The sequence below is a fragment of the Cyprinus carpio genome, chromosome B24, assembly GCF_018340385.1.
Source record: "Cyprinus carpio isolate SPL01 chromosome B24, ASM1834038v1, whole genome shotgun sequence".
Lineage (NCBI taxonomy): Eukaryota > Metazoa > Chordata > Actinopteri > Cypriniformes > Cyprinidae > Cyprinus > Cyprinus carpio.
In genome coordinates, this window is record NC_056620.1 from 9,115,379 (window position 1) to 9,140,481 (window position 25,103).

Sequence of the window (25,103 nt, forward strand, 5' to 3'; positions counted from 1 at the left end):
CAACTCCCATAATGCTCTAGCAGTGGTTCCTGTTTTTGTCATGTGACACAGTACCCATAATAATGAGTGTCGCATGACTAGCTGCTTGGTTTATTTGTGCAAAATAACTGATTTAAGTGTACATAACGTTGTTGATAGACCCTAAATTAGTAGACTACGAATAAATCTGCTTTATTATCCCACATCTGGAGCTTCTATCATGGCGGAAGTGGAGGAGCAGGTAGGGTTCTGAAGGAAGAAAACATTCTCTCAAATGACAGAAGCCTGTGATGATACACGTTTCTGTATGTTTAATTTTTAATGCGTGCTGGCTATTCGAGGTTGCAGTTGTAAATTATATTTTAAAGGAACTATTATAAGTCGTGTCATTGAAGCTATCAAGCTCACTCGATAGTTTAACACTTGCTAATAACACTGCCAATGTTATTAGTCTTGCTAACATCTACATAATTACATTTTTAATATTGGGTGTAGAACAGTGCTTTGCCATTGCATATATATTTGAAAGGAGTTTAAGAAATAATATGCCTTGTTCATAGTTTTTTCATTTTATATGATTTATAATCATTAATGCATTGCTTTTTCTTTTTTAAACATTTTTTTTTTTCTTTCCAGGGAAGAAACTTAAGTGAAGAATCCACAGATGAGTCAGAGGTAAAATCAAGAACTGTTCATTTTATTGAAGCAGAATCGACTGTGATTTTGAAATAATGCATTTGGTATCAAAATATTAACTGTAAGTGGCATTTATTTGAAAGAATGTGTCCACAAGCTTACTTTTAAAGCAAAACACTTAAAATACTTTTTTTAAGTTTTGAATAATAAAATTATGTTTCAAATTATGGTTATAAGACAATTTTGCTGGTCAAACGTTAGTGGAAAATGTTCATAGCTAAAATGTTTTGAACTGCTTTCTCTGGTTACTCTGATAGTTAAAATAAAAATGTATGTAAAGTAAGCTTTGAGAAAACCTTGCATATTCCATTTATTTTTATTATGTGCATACCGTGTCCCAATGCTTTTCAGGGGTGCACAGACATGTAATAAGACATTCACAGTAAAGCATTTGATATTAGAGTTGTCACCGTTTGTTATGTCACATGATAATATAAGAATCCTATATCTTAAATACAGTTTTGCTCATAAGTTTACATACCTTGGTTTGTAGAATATGCAAGATGTTAATTGTTTTAAAAAAAAAAAGATGAATCATAAAAAATGCATGTTAACTTTTATATAGTAATGTCCTGAACACACAGTTTCACACATAATGAATGTTTACATAGTCACAAGACCAAAATAATAACTGGATAAACACAAATTAAGCAGCTCAAAAGTTTACATACCCTTAAATCTTAATACTGTGTGTTGTTACCTGGATGATCAGTGACTTGTTTGCCCTGAGCAGTTAAACTATCGCACTCTTCTTCAGAAAAATCCATCAGGTCAGATGTGTACTTAATGTAAAATCTTATTTTCAGTTTTTATGATCCCTCTTTATTTTGTTGGAATTATTATCTTGCTATCTGCAAGGGGTATGTAAACTTATGAGCAGAGCTGTATAACTTGGCTGTAACATATTCTGTGTACAGTGCCATTGTAAAAGGTCATATTACATTGTGTCCGTTTTCTTGAGTGCTGTTTCAAGAAGAGACTTTTGAAAAAAGGATAGAGTTTGTCTTTATGTGATACAGTGAATGAAATGTCAAGTAGACATTCTAGTCCTCAATTCAAAATGAAAACAGAAAGAAGGAAACAACAGCCTTGCCCTCCTCGTAAATGAAATCTCAGTCCGTGGAGCAATCTCTCCTATCTTCTGTCCACAAACTGTCTTCTGTATGCACCCAGGCACCTTGGAGAGCATGATTGTATTTTCTTTTGGATTCACTGTAAACCACAGTTTGTTTTGTTCATAATTGTTGAGCTCTGACTTATGGAAGCTTATTTCTGCTGTGGAATGAATGAATGAATGACGTTTAAAAAAAAAGGTCATGTGACTTTATCTCACAATTTTCATTTTTTTCGTATAATTCTGGGTTTATATCTCACAATTCTTAATTTTTTCATAATTGCTAGATATAAACTTAGAATTTTGAGATATAATCTTAGAATTCTAAGAAAAAACTTTTCTAATTCTCAAGTGTGAGACATCAACCTGCATATCTGATAAGAAAAGTCTGAATTGTGAAATATAAATTTAGAATTGCAAGAAGAAGAAAAAAAGGCAGAAGTGAGATAAAAAGTTGCAATTACCTTTTTTATTTTTATTTTTTTTATTTCGTGGCTCTAGCAAGTTCATTTTTCATCTCAAAATTGGCTCTTTTTTCTTTGCAATTCTAACTTGATATATAAATGGGATATAAACTATATAAACTCAGTTCTAAGAAGAAAAGTAGAAATTGTTATTATTTACATATAGTAATTTAGCAGACACTTTTATCCAACGTGAATTATAAACTTTTTATCTCACATTTGTGATTTTTTTTTTTTTTTTTTTTTTGATATCGCAGTTCCGACTTTTTTTCTTAGTTGATGCATAAACTTTTATTAATTCGAAATTCTGAGAAGAAAAGTACAAATTGTGAGACAAACTTAGAATTTGGAGAAAAGAACTGTGAGGGAAAATGGAGCTTGTTTCTGCCACAAAAAACAAAAACAAAAACAAAAAAAAAATTTGCTCACAATTTGGACTTTTCTTTTCAGAATTGCAAGTTAGTTTATATCTTGCAATTATTAAAAAAAAGTCAGAATTTTGAGATTGAGATATAGGCTAAACTCTGCCTTGCAAGAATTGCAAGAATGTTTCAATTACCTTTTTTTTTCATGCTGAAAATAAGCTTCATACTGTCTCTATCCCCTCGTCTATCTCTCCCTAACACTTCCTGATGTGACCATGGATGTGTTGAAGGCTGTGTGGAAATGTGCTCTCAGATGGAGTCCTCTGAGCTCATACTGTATAACATTTTTGGAGCTTGACAGCATTCATGACACCCCACGTAAAGCCCTTCTATCCTCATGAAAGAAGAACGCACATCTCATGGCTTAAAGAAAACATGCCACAGCCTCTAAACATGATGTCACGCAGTGTGAGGAAATGAGAAAAGATGCTGGCGGGGTTTGACATTAATCTGTGGTTTTGAGGCTCAATGCTTCACTATAGCATTCCAGCAAAGTTTGTAACTAGAAAGACAGAGACAGAATGAGGGATGAGCGAAAGAGGAGACTGTGGATGGTCACACCACTCCAGAAAAGGGGCAATTAAAGACAGGCTTCCCTTCATCCCCTGCTCCCCAGGGCACCAATTAGGAGCGGCAGGGAATGAGGCACAACACTCATCCACCACATCGGCGTGGCGATGGCAAACACTAACAAGAGGAAGAAATTATGGGATATGAAACAGGAGAGATATTATCCACCCCTCCCCACCGTAGAAAGTTTGCCAGGTTTTTTTCCCCGCCTCTCTCTGTCTCTCCGTCCCTGTCTGTAATGGCTTTGTAGACCATGACAAATGCTCAGGCATTAGAAATTTCACATCTGGACACAACAGGAAATGGACAATGGAGGTGTTGGTGACGAGAAGAAAAAAAATGTATGATAAAATGAAACACTACCCAAACCGCCAGCCTGCCTGTGATCTTATCTTATTCGTAGTTCTGCTAGCTATTTATTTGCATTGGAGTGACTGGAATTTTCTGGCCCAAAATACACTTCTACTATTCAAAAGTTTGAGGTTGAAATTATTTAATGTTTTTGAAAGAAGTCTCTTAAGCTTGCGAGACTGTATTTATTTAATCTAAAATAGAGTTACAAAAGTTATATGATTATAATTTAAAATAGCTGTTTTCTATTTATTAAATATATTTTAAAATGTAATTTATTTTGTGATGACAGCCATTACTCCATATTCCTTCTGAAATCATTCTAATATACTGATTATTAAAAATGTTGATGACTGTTTGTAGAAACCGAACTACTTTTTTAGGGTTCTTTGATAAATAGAAAGTTCAAATGAATCTTCACTGTCACTTTTGATTAATTTAATGCATTCTTGCTGAATAAATTTATTTTAAAAAATCATTGTCCCTCCCACATTAAAATGCATTTATAATGTATTAAATGAAAACTTCATAAATTAATATTTTACTGCACACGTGTTATTACAGTTGGTCAGATTTGAAATGCAACACTCAACTTTGTTACATAGTGTAGCAGGACTTGATGGAAAACTAATGATTAATAAAATCATTATAAATGTAACATTTAAATATATAGTTACAAAAACAATCAAAGTAGAGTGCTTACTAATAAAATATATTTTCAAATATTTTATTTTGTCTACCTGCATGTGACCATTATCCAAAATTCGAGAACCGTGAACATGCAAATTTTGTCGAATAATTGAAATATTCTCTCAATAAATCTCAAGGGATGCTTCAAGGAAATTATTTCGATTAAAAAGGGTCTCCTGACCAAAAGGTTTGGGATTCCCTGACGTCACTAAAGCATGAAACAGGGTCCCATTCACATTGCTATATCATGCTTAATTATTACAGGATATCATATTCTTTTAAGACTAAGGAATTACACCATAAGTGAAGTAACAGAATAAAATTCTAAATTGATATTTATTAACAGATACATTAATTATGTGTCATAATTATTATATTCTGGTGCCTATTTAACTAAAGAAGAGTGGGTGTGTCTGGGGTTTTTTGTACAGGAGGAGGACACAGAAGAGGAGCCTAAACTGAAGTACGAAAGGCTGACCAATGGCGTGACAGAGATCTTGCAGAAGGATGCGGCCAGCTGCATGACAGTGCATGACAAGGTGTTTAAAAGTTATTTAGCATGTTTTTAAGAAAAAATAGTGTAGGATATAATGTGCATATACAGAACAGTTTTTTTCTTTTTTTTTTTTTCTTTTTTTTTTTGATGTATTCAATATTGTACAGAAATTGTAATTATTTAAATACAAACTTAATTGTAACTTAATTGTAATCTTTTTAAAATTCTTAAATGCAGATATTTCTGGGAGCAGTTTATTATTATTATTACACTGTTCTATAGTACTGAATATAATATTTTTGACTTGTCTGCTCCACACCGTACTTTTCTTAGAGAAGTGCTTACGCACAAACGCTCACAGGCCACCAGCCTTTTGCTGATTTCCTGTTTATTTCCTCTGCTTTTAGATTTCTATATCTTTTTTGCCTGTCTTCTTTCCGTTTTTTTCCGTGCTTGATATTTTTGTTGGTGGAACATTCTACGTGGGCTGGTTAATCGTCATGGCAGCCGGTTCACTCATGCACGGACGCTGTGGAGGAATAGTCATACCTAGTTATGTCTCCTCACCTGATGTTTTATTAACCGCTATTGATTTTTATTCTTTTCCTGCTTTTCCCTGGGGACTTCTTCCCCCCTTCCTCCTCTTCCATCTCTCCAAAAAAGGCAAGCTTGCAAGAAGAGGAGACGTTGAAAAGCTGAATTTCCAATGAGAGTCCCCCCTTTTTTCACTCTTTCACTCACCTTCTCTCACTTTGTCCATCTCTATCTTTCCCTCTTTCCGTCTCTTCCCTTTAGTCTTTTATGCATGCGCTCTGATGTGCATTCCACCACAACACACAAGAACACGCTCGCACCAGCGACCCACCTGCCTAATGTTGCCTCATATTTTAAGTGCCAGGAATCCGAATTTCATTTCAGCAATTCCATTTTGATAAATCCCTTTAAGAGCCACTGAGGCTGGTGAGGCCACCCCTTTTATTTATTTAGTTTTGGCTGATTTTATTTGGGGAGATTGCGGGGGGTTCTGTTGGACATGCTCGACTGTGCCTGTAAATATAAGCATTTCATTATAGACTGCAGTGAAGCATGGGGCGGCTCGGTGTGCTGCGACAGGGAGGGAAAGGTCTGTGCACGTGTAAGCAGGTGTGTGTGTTTAGACACAGGGTAACCTCAGTTTCAGAGCTGGACTCATTCTGTGTGTGTGTCTGGATGCTTTTGTAAAGCTGGACCAGTTTGCAAATGACAGAGCAATAGACCCAAATTTGCAGGGGTGTCAAACTAATTTAAGGTTGGAGGTCGGACTGGACTGAATGTCCTCATATGTGGCCTGATTTCACTTTCTTTGTTTAACCTTTTAGTGACACAATGCAGAGCACATGCATAACAGATGCTCTTCTGTTGCTAATAAAATCCAAAATCAAGTGCTACTTTTAATATGAACTAATATTTATGTAATAAAAAGGAGCACACGGAATTTACTAATTTCATTCACCAGGCCCCTATGAAATTGGTTTCACAATGTCGCCTGCAAATAAATGGAAATGCATGCACTATTTAGGAGTAAACAGCCTTCAAAAAACATTTGATAAAGTTTGGTGTGTGAGCTTTGTACATATACAATTTACTCCTAGACTGTTAAAACGGAAAAAATAAAAAAGTAAACTTAAAGTTTAATTTATCTAATTAATTTAGTTTTTTAATGACATAAATTTTGAATTGGTTGGTGGTGATACCAGCAATTCACATGAGATAATAGCTAACGTTTTCGTACGTTAAACTCTGAAATGTAATTGCATTAGTCTGACAGGCAGAGTGTTGGTGTGTGACCTGTGGCGCATATATTATGTTGAAGCGTTTTGATATGTCGGGGGAAAAAAACGCTATTTCACACTGGGCCGCTCTGATAAATAGGCTTTCCTGTCCTCCAGCAATTTCACACTTTTTGCCCTCGAAGGGTCCAGCCGAAACCACACACACAAACACACACTCTCACAAACACGCACAAACACTGAGGCCTCACAGCCATGCCTGGTAAAACTCATTTTTAATACCTCCTCCACAGCTTTTAACTCTGTATTACTGTAGGATGTCCCGTGGTTTTGACTTGTGTGTCTGACATGTTTGTGTCTCCTGTTGCTTTCAGTTCCTGGCTCTTGGGACACACTTTGGAAAGGTTTACCTTTTGGATATTCAAGGAAATGTTACACAGAAGTTTGAAATTGTAAGCCTGAAATGTGATTGTTATAGATATGTCCATGTTTGAGCTAGGTTATGGCTGATTTTAACATGGTTTAACATGGTCTATGCTCATAGAGTCCAGTGAAAATAAACCAGATCAGTTTGGATGAGAGTGGCGATCATGTTGGCATCTGCTCTGAAGATGGAAAGGTGAGAATTCCCTTCATTCACTTCAGCTCCAATTGTTCTTTAACTTCTAGTATTAGCATTTATGATAAATCTTTAGTCCAAATCCGAACCCTTAATTTATTCCTAAAATCTGGGAGCAATGACTTATCAATTAGTACTATTCTGTCCCTTCTTATAAAATCCAAGGGCAAAAAAAATGGACAAGTCCTACTTCTGTAAATCATGTTAAGTGTCCGGCTAGTCTAAAGAGGTTTCTCAGAAACAAACTGCTCTATTATGATCTTAACCAGCAACCAGTTACAGCCAAATTAGAATCATGGAAATTAAGCAAAAAAAATAATCTCTACGACTTTTTCCCTCAATAAATTCCTAATTTGCTGCTTATTAATAGTTAGTAAAGTAGTTGTTAAGTTTAGTTATTGGGTAGGATTAGGGATGTAGAATAAGGCATTAATATGTGCTTAATTACTACTAATAAATGGCTAATATTCTAGTAATATGCATGCTAATACACAACTAGTTAAGAGACCCTAAAATAAAATGTTACCAAAATATATTTTATTTATCTATATTTAGATTTAATTAGAATGGTAATTAAAAGTGCTTTAAATGAATAGAAATAGTAGTCATAATAAAAGAAATAAGAAATAAAAATAATAAAAACAATTGAAAAAAATTGAAGAAATTAATTAATTCATTAAAATGATAAAAGGTATAATTAAAGGGACCACACATAAAAAGACTAGTGAACTGTTGATATTTTAAAGAGCATATTCAGGTGTCTGTATCACAATGGTGGAGTGATTTTATTCAGTCCCAGCAAAGTATGTGAGGTTGCGGTAGTCTGCTGCATCTTCCACAGCCCAGCACTCATAACTGCCCTGCAAATGGATATTTGCAAATCATGCAAAACATATTCAGCACTAATTATTGTGATGTGTTCATGCCATTTCCTGATTTGCAGGCTTATTTAGTGAATCAGGTGCAAAATCCACAGCGTGCACAAATAAACAAGGCCATCAGCATTGCACAATTCATTCTTAGTGAATTTCCCCATGAGAGTCTAAGGAGTTGTTTACTTGAGTGTTCATATCTTTCTCTGTTTGCAAGATATGATTCAGTGCCTGTCTTCCCGCTCAATACCGGCTCCGTCAACTCTGACACCTGCAGAAACAGCATGAACGCATTTGGTCCATTTTAAAATGTGTTTAAAAAAAGAACTCCTCTCTTCCTCGATCCTTCTGTGATTTCTATCGCTCCTCTCCATCTATCTACTCATTGATCATGAGCTGGCTGTTATCAGTCCACGGAGGCTAATCATCAGCACCTTGTGTGGCTTTCTCAGGCTGATCTGTGACATGATAGACCACGTCTATCCCTGTTCCTATGGCAGAGGCGAGATCTTGTCGCACCTACACCTATTAAAATAGATATATGTTTGCTTCTCTGCACTGTTAATCCTAACTTACCGAATGCGTTGCTACCGTTGTATGGCAAAATGTGACATGTAAGATTTTTTGAAATGTTATTTTTTTCCATTATTAGGTTTATCCATAAAGTAGAATCTGCACTTTATACATAACATAATCAATTTAACAATTACTTTTAAATGTAACAATTTAAAATCAGTATAATCAAAAGTATTCTTGAGTTTATTTTATTTCAGAAATTACATAATTGTTGAACTGGTCACTTGTGATATTGACAATTCATTCAAGTAATAATAGCAAACTTTTACGTATGTTAAACTATTAAATAATTAAACTTACTAATTAATAAATGTTAAACTATTTGATTAAAATCAATATGGAGGCCTTTGTTTGCTCACTGTTAATCTCAACTACACTTACCAGCTGCTTTGTTATTGATGTTATACAATACATGACACATTTCTTAAGAGGTTTTAAGATTTTTTTTTTTCTTCCAAAAAGTAGAAACCTGCACTTTAAAATAGATGATTTTCAGAACAGCTAAGCTTGTTGCCTGACCAGAAAAACATGAACAATTTGAAGTCAGTAGTTACCCTCCCCCACCATCATCTTAAATGCAAGAGGATGCTTTACTTTTCAATGGAGTTGTACTTTTTTTGAGACCTCGCACTCATTTTTTAGTTTCCTCTTGTTTTATACAGACAGGTGTAGGTGAAATGTTGTGTTAACGCTTGTTTGTAGCCGTCGGGGACTGCAGCACCGCTAGTGATTAAGTCAGTAGCATAAAGGCCTGCGAGGGCAGAAAGAGTTGACCTTTCCACTAATTGGGAGTCTGGCAGATGGTTAACTAGCCCACTGGATATGGTCTGATGCTTTGCCCAAGTCAACTGTTATTGCAGAACACATCTCTGGACCACAGTGATTTTACCTTAAAAAGACATCTCTGTGTCTCTTTCTCCATTTCTCTCTCTCATCTTTTCCAGGTGCAAGTGTTCGGCCTGTACACTAGGGAGGGCTTCCATGAAAACTTTGACTGTCCCATCAAGGTAACTTATTGCCGTTAATGCAAGTCGTCGGACCCCCGGCAGTGTTTTTGCTGCCTGATGGGAAATAGCCCTTTGATTTCGATTTCCCGTCACAGCAAACATTGAAAACAATGTAATTTCAGCCTGCTACTAGTCTTAATTGATTTCTCTAGGGCATTTCATATCATGCATGAGCCGCCTGTTTGTTGAGCATGAGTGATGTCACCTATGGCACACATTAAAGAGAGCCAGTGCTGTCATCTTCTTGTATCGATACTTTTGTGTATTGGACTGTGAGGATCAATCCTTTAACTTTTCCTGGGTTTAAAAGCACTTTATTGAACATGTTTCAGACTGGCTGTAGTCTAACCCCCTCTGAGGCACTATATGGCTTTAATAATACTGGACTGGACATTGATATTAACTCAGGTGTCGGCGTAAACTGAACTGAAGTCTCTTGTTCAATTCCAGGTCGTAGCGCTACACCCTCAGTTCAGCAAATCCAACAATAAACAGTTTTTTTGTTGGTGGAGGAAATGTGGTTAGTGTTTTTTTATAATCTGGTGGTAATAAACTCATGCTGTTAGTGTTAAAGGCACAGTTTCAAAACTTGTCTATGTTATTTCCAGATCTCATTGCACTCATTGTCCAATTAGTTCCTCTCTACTTTTAGCAAAAAAAAAACATTTGTTTGGCAACTCTCATATTTTGAGATGAGTCAGGTCACTCAGAAGATGCTAAAAGCTGATATCAGGTCTGCATTGGGTCCCAATCCCATGTTTAGTGGTTAGAACAAGTGTTCTAGAAATGTTGAGCCTTGGTGCTCATGTGGGAGATGCAGGTTCAAATCCAGATACAATCATTGTCTGATTACATTCTCTCTCTTTCTTCCCAACAGTTTTCAATTCAACATTAATATTAATTAGAATTCTTTTTTGAACAGCAAATCAGCATATTATAATGATTTCTCATCATGTGACATACAAGTATAAATTGCATTATTATTTTTTTTAAATACTGTATTTTGCTCAAATAAATGCAGCCTTGGCGAGATTTCTCTTAAAAACATAAAATCTTAACAACCCTAAGCTTTAAGATTGGTTGCAGGCTTCTTGCATAAATATAAGAATCATTTATTAAAAAAAAAAAAAAAAACATTCATCAACTATTGCATTTTCAAAAAGGAATTGTCTCTGTTAATGTGGTTTGAATGCCTTAAAATAAAAACAAAAGCCGCATTCATACCTGAGGTCTAAACATATATTTTGTGGTCTCCATCAGTTGATGCTCTTGAGGTTTCAACACTGAGGGTTAAGCTAAATTATTTGAATGGAATCATTTTTTTGTCAAGTTGAGTGCCGTGTATAGTGGTTACTCAAACTGAAGCTGTTTGGCATGAAACGCTCTTACCGTCTTGGCCTTAGACTGGGGTCAACATCAGGGAGAGAGAGAGTGGTCCATTTTCTCCAAAGTGTTGTTCACTAGAGAGATGTTGTCTCTTCTTGCGCAATAAATAACTGTCATTACGTAGAGTGCCATAGTGTTTGCAACATGTAGAACACTCTTTGGCTTATGGACTAAACAAATACGCTCATTTTTCAAGGGACACAATGTTACCAACTGAAGATGCTACAGTCTGATACATTCCAGACTCTTACTCTCCAGGCTTTGTGTCTGTCCTGAAAGCACTCAGAAGAAGTTGATCTGTTTGCATGCACTGATCAGAAATTTTGTTGTGGGAAAAAGACTTCAATTGTGAAGTGAATTTGAATAAATGCCACTGGTTCTTTGTAAAGTGAACTGTTAGAGATTTTTTTGAGACATACAAATCTTGAACCACTCAAATAGAGTCTTCTCAATTTCTGTAAATCATAGATTTTTATCCTCTGTGCCACAATTGATTCTCATAAAATGGCTTCACGCTGTTACTGCATTGTGCTTATCAGAAGCAATTAACGGCGTCCATTGTGCGCCACGGTGGCCAAGTCCTCTGCATTTTCCTCCCGCTTCTGCTTGTTTCCTTCATTCTCCCTGGCTTAAGATCCCCATAATGCAGCCCTGCCATGAAAATCAATACGGCTTCCACTGAAGACGCATCTTGTCAAAGGCAATTCAATTCCGTCTGCTCGGCTCTTGGTGTGTCATCTCCTATTGCTGCGCTGTGATCTGTTAACATAGCCAAAAGTGTAGAACTGAAGCGACATTGAACCGTCTTTCCTTTCAGTCAGTTTCTCTGCAGTCAGGTCAGGTTGGCTGTGTGGTGATTGTGTGTGGCATTTTTGACACTTTCGATTCAAGGTTATCCACCAAGTGCATCGCCGCTTTCTGCACGTGATTATTATCGCACGAACCCCTCAGAAAATGGCGTTTTTCGCCAAATAATATCCAACTTATCAGAGTAAACCGAAGAAATTCTGTTGTTTGAGTCTCTTCTATAGTCACTTCATGAGATGTCAATACAGTATCATCTTCTCTCATGTGCTTTTCAATTGTATTGCCTGCGTAAGTGACTTTATAAATGTCCAGTTATCTAAAGGTTGAACCAAATGTTGCCTTTTTCTAAAATGTATTTTGATACTGCTTGTAAAATGACTTTTATTGAATTTCTGCCTGAATGTGACCTAAACACCATGACAAGGCCAATGAATCTACCGAACACACTGATCCAATCCAATACTTACTGCAATATTAGCAAAAAATAAAATAAAAATAAATACTACTAATAATCGTACCATTTTAGACAAAAAAATCTTTGTATCTTTGTACTGCATTTAACCCTAAAAGGTGGTGCATATTAGTACCTTAAATATATGTTACCATTCAAAGGTTTAGGGTCAGAAGGATTCTTTTTCTGTCTTTCTTTTATTTTAAAGAAATTAATAGTTTTATTCAGTAAAGGTGCATTAAACTCATCAAAAGTGACAAGTGAGAAAAGACATATAATGTTACAGACAACTTCTGTTTCAAATAAACATTGTTTTATTTGAACTTTCTTTTTAATCAAAAAAAAAAATCACAATTTCCACAAAAATATTAAAGCACCACAACTGTTTTTGACATTTGTAATCATCATCAAATATTTTTTTGCACACCAAATCAGCATTCTATAGATCCTGTAACAATAGATGTAAGACTTGAGTAATCATATTAGTAATCATCATAGTAATAACAGCTATTTTAAATTGTCATCATTTTAATGGGTTTTACCCAAATAAATATAGCCGTGGTGAAGAGACTATTTATGCTCTGTATTCTACTGCCCTCTGGTGTTGTAATGCAAAGACTGTGGCCTTTGCTGTTTTGTGTTGTTGAACCTCTGTCAGCAAATGCTCACTAATGTTAAATTAATGAAATATGTCCTATAGCTTTTGCTTTATGAGAGAAACTGGCTGAACCGGTGGAAGACCTCTGTTCTACATGAAGGAGAGGGAAACATCACCAATGTGAAATGGAGAGCCAATCTCATTGCCTGGGCAAACAATGTGGTACATGCAGATTTAGACACACTGGACATGTTAATTAAGATGCAATGATGTTATCTAAACTGTAGTTGATGTGTTTAAGGGTGTGAAAATTTATGACATCAGCAGTAAACAGCGCATCACTAACGTGTTGCGGGACAACACCAATCTTAGGCCGGATATGTACCCCTGCAGTCTGTGCTGGAAAGACAACACCACGCTGATCATCGGCTGGGGCTCTTCTGTTAAGGTGTGTGTTCAGTACAACTGCAGATCAAGTGTTTTAATAACTAGGGAAGCTCATTTCTAAAAATATGTGACCAAGGACCACAAAACCAGTCATAAGAGTCCGTTTTTCGAAATTGATATTTATATATCATCTGAAAGCTGAATAAATAAGCTTTCCATTGATGTATGGTTAGGATAGGACACTATGTGGCCGAGATACAACTATTTGAAAATCGGGAATCTGAGGATGCAAAAAAATCAAAATATAAAAAAAAAAAAAAAAAAAAAAAAAAAAAACACTTTAAAGTTCTTAGCAATGCATATTACTAATCAAAAATTAGTTTTTATATATTTACGGTAGGAATTTTACAAAGTGTCTTCATGGAACATGATCTTTACTTAATATCCTTTTGACATAAAAGACAAATTGGTAATTTTGACCCATACAATGCATTTTTGCCTATTGCTACAAATATACCTGTGCTACTTAAGACTGGTTTTGTGGTCAAGGGTCACATATGTATTCTTATTTGAATAACGTTGTTTGGTACATTCGTTTTTCTCAGATATGTGTCGTTAAAGAGCGTGACCCGACAGAAATGAGAGATCTACCCAGTCGCTACGTTGAGATTGGTACTGAACCAATTACAGTCAGACACATAGCAAGAACATGTGATGTAACGTAATTACATTTAAAAGGACAGTTCACCCAAAAATAAAAACCTCATCTTTTATTATCTCTTAAGATGTACAAAGCATAACTTTTTTTAATGTACATTTTTTGAAAGAATTTGCTGATTTCTTTCAGTGTCAGCATTCGAGACCGAGTTCTTCATTAGTGGACTGGCGCCTTTGGCAGATCAGCTAGTCACTCTGTACTATGTCAAGGACAGCTCTGAGCACATGGTAGTATAACACAATCTCAACAAAGTATCTTATTAGAAACATTTTGTTTTGTATTGCTTTGAGCATCAAATGTACTTATTAATAAACATAACTCTGTTTGCCACAGGAGGAGGAGTTCAGAACACGGCCTCGTTTAGACATCATCCAGTCGTTACCCGAGGGCTGTGAGGAGATCTCATCAGACGCTCTCACTGTACGCAACTTCCAGGAGAACCAGTGCAGGGACTACCGGCTCGGTATGATGAAGACAGAATAAATACCATAATAATGCAGAGCTACACAAATCGCCCAAAAACCAGAGTTTAATCAGTTAAATTCCCATTTTGTTGATATCGTAATCATTTTAAATCATTGAAACATCTGTGTTGTCATTCCAGAACACTCTGAGGGAGAGTCTCTATTCTACATCATCAGCCCTAAAGACATTGTAGTGGCTAAAGAAAGAGACCAGGATGACCACATCGACTGGCTTCTGGAGAAGAAGAAATATGAAGTAAGTGTTTAGCAGTGCAAGGAAGCATTTATAACATTGAAAAATGTGAGCTGTACTTAATGATTTGGATTTTTGTCACAGGAAGCACTGATGGCTGCAGAGATCAGCTTCAGAAACATTAAACGGCATGATGTACAGGTGAAAACAAATGAATGATGTGATTTAATGCACAGAAAGCTAGTCTTAGATAATAACCTGGATTCACTGTGTGGCTGCTTCCTGTCTGTGCTCTGTGAATAGAAAATTGGAATGGCGTACATCAATCATCTGGTGGAGAGAGGAGATTATGATGCAGCTGCCAGGTACAGGATGTCAACCTTCTGATTTATTGACCTGTTAACCATTTAAAATATGAATGGATGCCTTAATATATGCCCCATTTTTCTCTCTGTTTTCCTTAATGCCAGAAAGTGTCAAAAAGTGCTAGGAAAGAACATGGATCTCTGGGAGAATGAAGTGTACAGGTTTAAAACCATTGGACAGTTGAAAGTAAGTTTGCAGAATTTGTATTTTTTAAAATAATAATAATTTGCCACCCTGTATTTAATAGTAAATAGTAGCATAATATTAATGAGGATACTTATTGTTGTTATTATTATTAAGAATAATTGTTATTGATAATAGTAATAAGCCAGTGTGATGTTACTATTGTTGTTGTCATCGTTATAATTTATTATGTTTTATACAAAGTTCTGTAAAATTAATAAAATGTTTTTATTAATAATACAATTATTTTATTAATTAACAAAATGTTTTATATAGAATATATGAAATATATGAATAATATATTAAAACTTTGTATTGAGCAATGATAAAATATCATGTCATTTTTTTTACTTTTTGTCAAGAATTTTAGTGTTTTATTATGATAAATTGTGATATTGTGATAATGTATTAATAACATCACACTTTTATTATTATTAATGAACACTTTTGAGTTGTGAGAAATAAGTTACATTTATATATATATATATATATATATATATATATATATATATATATATATATATATATATATATATATAATATATATATATATATATATATATATATATATATATATATATAACCAGTCCCCATAAGGGTAAATTAGTTGAAACTGAGATTTATACATCATCTGAAAGCTGAATAAATAAGCTTTCCATTGATGTATGGTTTGTTGGACAACAATATCGTCTTAACTATTTGTGAATCTGGAATCTGAGGGTGCAAAAACATCAAAATATTGAGAAAATTGCCTTTAAAATTGTCCAAATGAAGTCCATAGTTTTGACATATTTACGGTAGGAAATTTACAAAATATCTTCATGAAACATGATCTTTACTTAATATCCTAATGATTTTTGGCACAAAAGAATTATTATTTATTATTATAATGATTATTTTGACCCATGCAATGTATTGTTGGCTATTGCTACAAATATACCCGTGCGACTTAAGACTGGTTTGTGGTCCACGGTCACAAATATTTGAAAATGTTAAAGAAATAATAATTAATCAAAAATATCAGTTTAACCTAAAATCTTTAATTTTTGCAATGCACACATGCTGTTTGTTAACTACCCACTCCATTCTACTTCCTCCCAGGCCATCAGTCAATACTTACCAAGAGGAGACCTTCGTCTTCGACCAGCAATTTATGAGATGATACTTCATGAGTTCCTCAAGACTGACTATGAGGTATGTGTTTTCCATTAAACAATTGTATGTACAAGATGGTAACCTATTACAACAACACACTTTACAGAAGAAGGAAAATCCTTTTGTTGTTCTTCACACAGGGCTTTGCCACACTGATTCGTGAGTGGCCGGGAGAGCTGTATAACAACATGGCTATAGTTCAGGCAGTGAATGAACACCTGAAGAAGGACCCCACCAACAGCATGCTTCTCACCACACTGGCCGAACTGTGAGTGAATGCTGCCAAAGCTTGTAAAATAATTTTAAAAGCAGCTCTGCACAAGTTAGACTGCTCTTATATGTGTGTGTGCAGCTACACATATGATCAGCGTTATGATCGTGCTCTGGAGATCTACCTGAAACTGAGACACAAAGATGTTTACCAACTCATTCACAAACACAACCTATTCTCCGCCATCAAAGACAAGATTGTCCTACTCATGGATTTCGACAAAGAGGTAAAACAGCTATTTTATTTCTTTGGCCTTACTGTGAGGACATTTGTTTTAGAATTTAATGCACGGAACTTGTCAAGTGCATAAGTTCAGGAAGTTATGGATTGTTTTGCTGATGATATATATTATAGATGACTTTGGAACAATGTGATTTATAGTCAGAGAGATGTGTCTGAAGGATATGTCCGCCTCTTTGTTCTCTCTTTTTTTTAGAAAGCTGTTGACATGCTGCTGGATAATGATGATAAAATATCGGTGAGTTCAATGCAGTGGCCTCCGTCTTCTGATAAAACCCTTCTAACTCTGTACAGATGAACATCTGTGTGATTCTCTCCCGCAGATGGACAAAGTGGTGGAGGAATTAAAAGACAGACCTGAGCTGTTACATGTGGTATGTTGAATAAGAGCTGTTTAAATCATGCAGATGTGACTGAGGGGTCCAGTTGTAGTTAACATTGGATGTGTTTCTTCCTTTTTGCCTGTTTCTCCTCAGTATTTGCATAAGCTGTTTAAGCGGGACCATCATAAGGGGCAGAAGTACCATGAGAGGCAGATCAGTTTGTATGCCGAGTATGACCGACCCAACCTACTGCCCTTCCTCAGAGAGAGCATGCACTGCCCACTAGAGAAGGTTTCTATAACATTTGTGTCACTAAACGGGAAATAACACATTAATGGGGTACATGTTTTTAAGTTAAGACTTAATCATCATACATGACTGTTTTCTAAATTTTGGGCTCAGTAAGATTTTTTGAAGGTGCATTAAATTGATCAAAAGTGACAGTAAAGACATAATGTTACATTCAATTTCAATTTCAAATAAATGCTGTTCTTTTGAGCATTCTGTCATCACATAATCCTGAGAAAATATGGTTTCCACAAAAATAGTAAAGCAAGAACTTTTTTCAGCATTGAGAATAAGAAATGTTGAGCAAATCAGTATATTAGAATGATTTCTGGAGGATCGTGTGACACTGAAGACTGGAGTAATGGCTGCTGAACATTCAGGTTTGCAGTCACAGGAATAAATTACATTTTAAAATATATTAAATTATAAAACAGTTATTTTAATTTGTAATAATATTTCACAATATTACAGTTTTTACTGTATTTTGATCAAATAAATGCAGCCTAGTGAGCATAAGAAAAACCATTTAAAAAAATGGACTGATCCCAAACTTTGAATTTGATAAACTTTTGTACAAAATTATATATATATGAAGAATTTAGATTCAAAAGCCTCTAAGTGCCATTTGAAATTTTCTTCTAAAATGAGCATTTTTATCAGGCCCAGGCCCATTTTTATCATGTCCAGTTAATTCACTTAGATGGCAATGAAAAGAACCTATTTATGTTAAGGTGATAGAGTGCCTTGCAAAAGTATTCATACCCCTACATTTTTATTTTTATTTTGCAGCCTTATGTTAAACTGCTTTAAATTACTTTTTTTTTCTGCATCAATCAACACTCCATACAACATAATGACAAAGCAAAAACATAATTGTCACAACTTTATTTATTAAAAATATAATTACATTGTAGTAGTTGTAGTGCATTTCACGTACATTGAAATAAGTATTCATACCCTTAATTAAATATTTTGCTGAAGCACCTTTACAGTCTTAAGTTTTTTTTTGTTTGATGCAACAAGCTTTGCTCATCAGCATTTGGCAATTATCTGCCATGCTTCTCTTCGCCTCTTCACCTCTCAAGCTCTGTCAGTTTGGATGGGGGCAGATGCACATTTTCAGGTTTCTCCAGAAATATTTGATTGCGTTCAAGCTCAGGCTGTGGCTAGGCCACTCGAGGACATTCTCAGAGTTGTCTATAAGCCACTCTTGCTGTGTGCTTAGGGTCATTGTCCTGTTGGAAGGCCCAGTCTGAGATTCTGAATGTTCTGGTCTGGGTTTTCATTAAGGCTATCTCAATATTTTGGTGCATTGAGCGTTTCTTCTAATCTGACGAGTCCCTCAGTCCCTGCTGCTGAAAAACAGCCCCACTGCATGAGGCTGCTACCAGCACACTTTACTTTTGGGATGGTACTGTCCAGGTGATGAGCAGAGCTGGTTTCCTTCAAACATGACGCTTAGAATTGAGGTTCATCAGACCAGAGAATCTTGTTTCTCAGAGACTAAGGGTGCTTTAGGTGCTTTTTTTTTTGTTAATTCCAAGTGTGTTTTCATATGTCTTAACTGAAGAGAGGATTGAGTTTGGCCACACTGCCATAAAGCCCAGATTGGTGGAGTGTTGCAGTGATGTTTGTCCTTCTGTAGGTTTCTCCTGTCTCCACATATGATCATGGAGCTCAACTAGAGTGACCATCAGGTTCTTGGTCACCAGTCTAACCAAAGCCCTTCTCCATCAGTTGCTCAGTTTGGCCAGGAGGCCAGCTCTAGGAAGAGTCCTGGTTGTTTCAAACTTCTTCCATTAAGGGTAACTCTTCCCCAGATTTCTGAACTCTTCCCCAGATTTTTGGCTTGATGCAAACCTGTTTCTGAGTTCTACAGGAAGTTCTTTTGACCTCTCAGGGCTTGGTTTTTGCTCTGATATGTGTTTTCAGCTGTTAGACCTTTTATAAAGAAGTGTGTGCCTTTCAAAATCATATCCATTCAATTGAATTTGCTACAGTTTAACTACACTCGGTGTAGTAACATTTACAAGCAATATGAACACTTCTGAGCTAAATTTCAACTCTCCCAGATAAGGGTATGAATACTTATGCAATGAAATCATTTAAGTTTTTTATTTTTAATAAAAATTTTGCTTTACCATTATGGTGTATATAGTGTAGATTGATGTGGGATTTTTTTTTTTTTTAAAGCAGTTTAATATAAGGCAGCAACAAAACAAAATGTGAAAAAATTGAATACAGATTTTGAACATTTGCTTTGTGTCTTTCAGGCTTTGGAAATCTGTCAGCAGAGGCACTTTGTAGAAGAGACAGTCTTCCTGCTCAGTGAGTTCTGAATCATTGATCTGTGCATTTCTGTCATCAAAATTGAATGCATGTTATAGTTCTTTACACAGTAATTGATCCAGTGCAGCAGAGGAGCTTCTGATGTATGTTTTATTTATTTATTTATTTTTTTCTGTCAGGTCGTATGGGAAACTGCAGACGTGCCCTGCAAATGATCATGGAGGAGCTGGCGGATGTGGACAAGGCCATTGAGTTTGCTAAAGAGCAGGATGACAGAGAACTCTGGGACGATCTCATCTCTTACTCTATAGACAAACCACGTATGAGGCCTGACTCTACAGCAGCTATTTGTGCTTAAAAATTTGTAACTTACAATATTAGTAATGCTTCTTGTTTGTATTCTTCACTCTAGCGTTTATCACAGGCCTCTTGAATAACATTGGAACCCATGTGGACCCCATCCTGCTCATTCACCGCATTAAAGAAGGGATGGAGATCCCTAACCTTAGAGACTCACTGGTTAAGATTCTACAGGACTACAATCTACAGGTGTGATCACTGTCGGTTAAACCAGCATTCCATTCAGTCTAGAGAACTAGATCTGCTTGACCATTTTGTGTTCTTGGGAAGTGTTCAGAACATCTTGATGTTTGTCCTGTAGATCTTACTGAGAGAGGGCTGTAAGAAGATCCTGGTGGCAGACTCACTGTCTCTTCTACAGAGGATGCACAGGACACAGAAGAGAGGAGTGCGGGTGGATGGTAAACAAATGTTTCGTCTTCCTGTCATCTAGGACAAAATGAATAAATATCGGGAAAATCAGCAGCTCTTTTGTTCACTAGAAATGCTACAGAATTCTCTTGCTTTTATTTCTCATAGAAGAAAACATCTGTGAATCCTGCCACACTCCTATTTTACCATCAGGTACACCTTTATTACTTTTAATGCATCCATTTGTATACATAAACACATAGCCACACATGAACTATATGGAGAAATATAAAAGAAATAAAATACAATATAGAAAAAAAATATAAATCTATTTCTTGAAAATACCGGTAAATGCATATTAAATAACTATACTATTATATAAATTGTGTGTTTGAGTGTATATACACATATACATATATATATATATATATATATATATATATATATATATATATATATATATATATATATACTATATACACACACACACACACACACACACACACACACAGGTGCATATAAAAAAAAAAAAATTGTGAAAAAGTTCTTTTTTTTGTAACATTTTAAAAAGTGAAATTTTCATATATTCTAGATTCATTAAAGTTAAACATTTCAAGTTTTTTTGTTTTGATTTTAATGATTAGAGCTTACAGCTCATGAAAGTCAAAAATCCAGTATCTAAAAATATTAGAATATTTCCTAAGATTTGCAAAAGTGAAAAATTCAAGTTCTTTAAAGTTTGTTAATTTGTTAAAGCGGAGACCAGGACTAGAGCCCCAGAGACAGATCCCCTGTAAAGACCTTGTTTCAGACGACCACCGGGACAAGACCACAGGAAACAGATGATTCTTCTGCACAATCTGACTTTGCTGCAGCCTGGAATTGAACTGCTGGTTTCGTCTGGTCAGAGGAGAACTGGCCCCCCAACTGAGCCTGGTTTCTCCCAAGGTTTTTTTCTCCATTCTCTCACCGATGGAGTTTTGGTTCCTTGCCGCTGTCGCCTCTGACTTGCTTAGTTGGGGACACTTCATTTACAGCGATATCGTTGACTTGATTGCAAATTATTGCACAGATACTATTTAAACTGAACTGAGCTGCATGATGACATCGCTGAATTCAATGATGAACTGCCTTTAACTGTCATTTTGCATTATTGACACTGTTTTCCTAATTAATGTTGTTCAGTTGCTTTGACGCAATCTTTTTTGTTTAAAGCGCTATATAAATAAAGATGACTTGACTTGACTTGACTTAATTTATGCACTCAATACTTGGTTGGGGCTTCTTTACCACAAATTACATCATCAGTTAGGTGTGGCATGGAAGCGATCAGCACCCCAAATCATCACTGACTTCACACTTGACTTGGATTCTGTGCCTCTCCAGTCTTCCTCCAGACTCCAGACCTTGATTTCCAAATGAAATGCAAAATTTACTTTTATCTGAAAAGAGGACTTTGGACCACTGAGCAACGGTCCAGTTCTTTTTTCCTTACCCCAGGTGAGATGCTTCTGATGTTGTTTCTGTTTCAGAAATGGCTTGGTAGCCCTTTTCCTGAAGACGTCTGAGCATGGTGACTCTTGATGCACTGACTCAGTCCACTACTTGTGAAGCTCTCCCAAGTGTTTGAATCTGCTTTGCTTGACAGTATTCTCAAGCTTGCGGTCATCCCTGTTGCTTGTGCACCTTTTCCTACCCAATTTCTTCCTTCCAATCAACTTTGCATTTAATATGCTTTGATACAGCACTCTGTGAATAGCCACCCCTTTCAGTAATGACCTTCTGTGACTTCCCCTCTTTGTGGAAGGTGTCACTGATTGCCTTCTGGACCATTGCCAAGTCTGCAGTCTTCCCCATTATTGTGGTTTCAAAGAACAAGAGATAGACAGAATTTATACTGTAGGGTTGGTCATTTAAGGAAACTCAAATGTAAATATTTTGTGATACTGGATTTTTGACTTTCATGAGCTGTAAGCTCTAATCATCAAAATTAAAACAGAGAAACTTTTGAAATATTTTACCTTACAGTGATGGCCAAAAGTTTTGGCAATGACTTAAATTTTGTGTTTTGCAAAGTTTGCTGCTTCAGTATTTGTAGATATTTTTTCCACATTTCTATTATATACTGAAAAACAGTGATAAGCATATCATAATCTGTAAAGGCTGTTTGTCCACTCGCCTTGTGAGGACTGACCGCAGATTCTCTATGGGATTGAGATCCGGGGAGTTGCCTGGCCATGGATCCAGAATTTCAAATGTAATGATCTTCGAGCCTCTTCTTCATCACTCTTGCTTTGTGACATGGTGCTCCATCAAAATGGAAAATGCACGGATCACCAAATTGCCCATGGATCGTTGGAAGTCGTCACTCTTGCAGGACGTTTTGGTGCCATTCTTCATTCATGGCAGTGTTTTGGGGCAGAATTATGAGAGAGCCCAATCTCTTGGTTGAAAAGCAACCCCACACATGGATGGCCTCAGAATTGCTTCACTGTTGGCACAAAGGACTCATGGTAGCGTTCACCTTTTCATCTCTTAACAATCGATTTTACAGATGTCCCAAACAGTCGGAAGGGAGCTTCATCAGAGAAATATCTTTGCACCATTCTTATGCTGTCCGATCCTTGTACTTCCTGCAGAAAGTCAGTCTGTCCTTGATGTTTTTCTTGGAGAAGTGGCTTCTTTGCTGCCCTTCTTGACACCAGGCCAAATGTCCAAATGTCTTGGCCTCACTGTGTGTGCAGATGCTCTCACACCAACCTGCTGCCATTCCTGAGCAAGCTCTGCACTGGTGGTGACACCATTCCGTAGATGACTCCTCAGGAGGAGACATTCCTGGCACTTGATGGACACTCTGGGACGTCCTGAAGACTTCTTCACTTCAGTCAGACCTTTTTCCTTGAAGTTCTTGAACTTCCGGTTTCTTTCAGGTGCAATATTCTTTGTAGCAATTTCCTTGCATTTGAGGCCATTTTGATGCAAAGCAATGATGGCTGCACGTGTTTCTTTGGAGGTAACTATTGCTAACAAGAACACCATGATTGGAAGTGCTTCTTCCCTCCTTTTATAGCAATCAGTCTGCTCTTACAATCTAATTAGAATGATAGTGATTTCACCTGACTAGTACTCATTCACACTTTCACAAGTGCTGCTGATATGATAAGTCAGTTAATGTTAGCTGGTCATTTTGTGTCAGGGTCCAAAAAAAGCTAAATTTGTTTTTTTGTGAAAAGTTTTTTTTTTTTGGCCAATGAAGCTTTTAGCTTTTATTTAAAATGCATCTGATCGCTCTACACAATAATCTAGAAACAATGTGAATGAACACCGCAACAGTTACACGTACATGTAATGAATCTAGAATATATGAGTTTCACTTTTTGAAATAACCAAAAAAAAAAAAAAAAAATTTCTATTCTATTCTAATTTTCTGAGATGCACATATATATATATATATATGTGTGTGTGTGTGTGTAAGAGAATTTTTAAATGGATAACGTGCACCATATATACACTATAAACAGGAAAATAAGTGCTGTCACCCAATCATTATTTTAATTCTTATTTTCCTTGAATTCACACTCTAAGACACGGCTCAGGCATTCGGTGTGGTGGTGTTTCACTGCAGGCACATGTTCCACAAGGAGTGTCTGCCGTCCCCTGGGAACGTAAGTCTTCTTTAATCTTTACATATAAATGCTTTTTAAAGGTGAAGTATTTTTTGTAATCCACCTTAATATGCAAAAACAAGACGACTGTATTTTGTATTTCTAAGATAAGTTCTACTATCCAAACATTTTGCTAGCATTCTAATTGCTCAACCAATGGTATTTATTAATGCTGGAGATGCAGAAATGACACACTTCACATTTGACCCTATCTATCTTAGAAAATGAGAAATGTTTATTTTGCTTTTGCACTATTAATTGTTTGCATTTTATGTCCTTTGGCAGGTCCCAGGAATACAGTATTGTAACATCTGCAGTGCAAAGCGGAGAGGACCAGGCAGTGGCATACTGGAGATGAAGAAATAATCATTCCTACTAATAGAATAACAGTTATCAATAATTACCACTCACTCATCAGAACCTGTTAAAAATGAATCATAAAATAATCTTTCCTTTAGTAACAGTATTTATTAATGCAAGCTTGTGATTGCTAGATTTTCTTTCATAAAAGCACCAATAAAGCACTCGTATAATCTGTTGAAGTCTTTTGCCACAATGTTCCAAACAAAACATAGTGCATCGTCACTTTTTTTCCTCAAATCTTTCTTTTCATTAAGAAAATGTTGATGACTAATTGCTATACGTTTGAAAGGTTTGCATGAACAGACACCATCAGGAAAATGTTTCAGTGTCATTCAGATGAATGCAAAATGTATCAGTTTTTGTACGCCTAAACTTTACCGATAAGTTATATACCGCAAAAAAAAAAAAAAAAAAAAAATCAGCTAAATGTATTACCTCAAAACCGTAGTTTAGTACACCACCCTCGACTGCTCGAAGAAAAGCATAAACAGCCCAGCGGTTTTTGTCCAGTCAAATAAAAAAAAAAAAACATGATGAGTGAGGAGTTTTAAAGTACAAACAGAACAGCTAGATTGTTATTTGCTAACTAAATGTGTAAAGTTTAACATTGAAAACAA

General features: G+C 35.8%; 1 protein-coding gene across 1 annotated transcript; it reads left to right on the forward strand.

Annotated features, from left to right (window-relative positions):
* The first annotated feature begins 34 nt into the window (after positions 1–34).
* On the forward strand, positions 35–24,665 carry LOC109049362 (vacuolar protein sorting-associated protein 41 homolog). Its single transcript, XM_042751807.1, is given in 30 exon segments — positions 35–220; positions 616–654; positions 4,721–4,828; positions 6,929–7,006; positions 7,099–7,173; positions 9,566–9,628; positions 10,079–10,123; positions 10,125–10,148; positions 12,973–13,092; positions 13,172–13,318; positions 13,863–13,929; positions 14,105–14,202; positions 14,309–14,438; positions 14,580–14,695; positions 14,777–14,833; positions 14,936–14,997; positions 15,103–15,184; positions 16,283–16,375; positions 16,477–16,604; positions 16,689–16,833; positions 17,044–17,085; positions 17,171–17,221; positions 17,324–17,461; positions 19,732–19,786; positions 19,927–20,067; positions 20,160–20,296; positions 20,409–20,508; positions 20,627–20,671; positions 24,044–24,123; positions 24,409–24,665. Coding segments are annotated over 30 exon segments (2,568 nt in total). The 5' UTR covers positions 35–199; the 3' UTR covers positions 24,490–24,665.
* Positions 24,666–25,103: the final 438 nt, after the last annotated feature.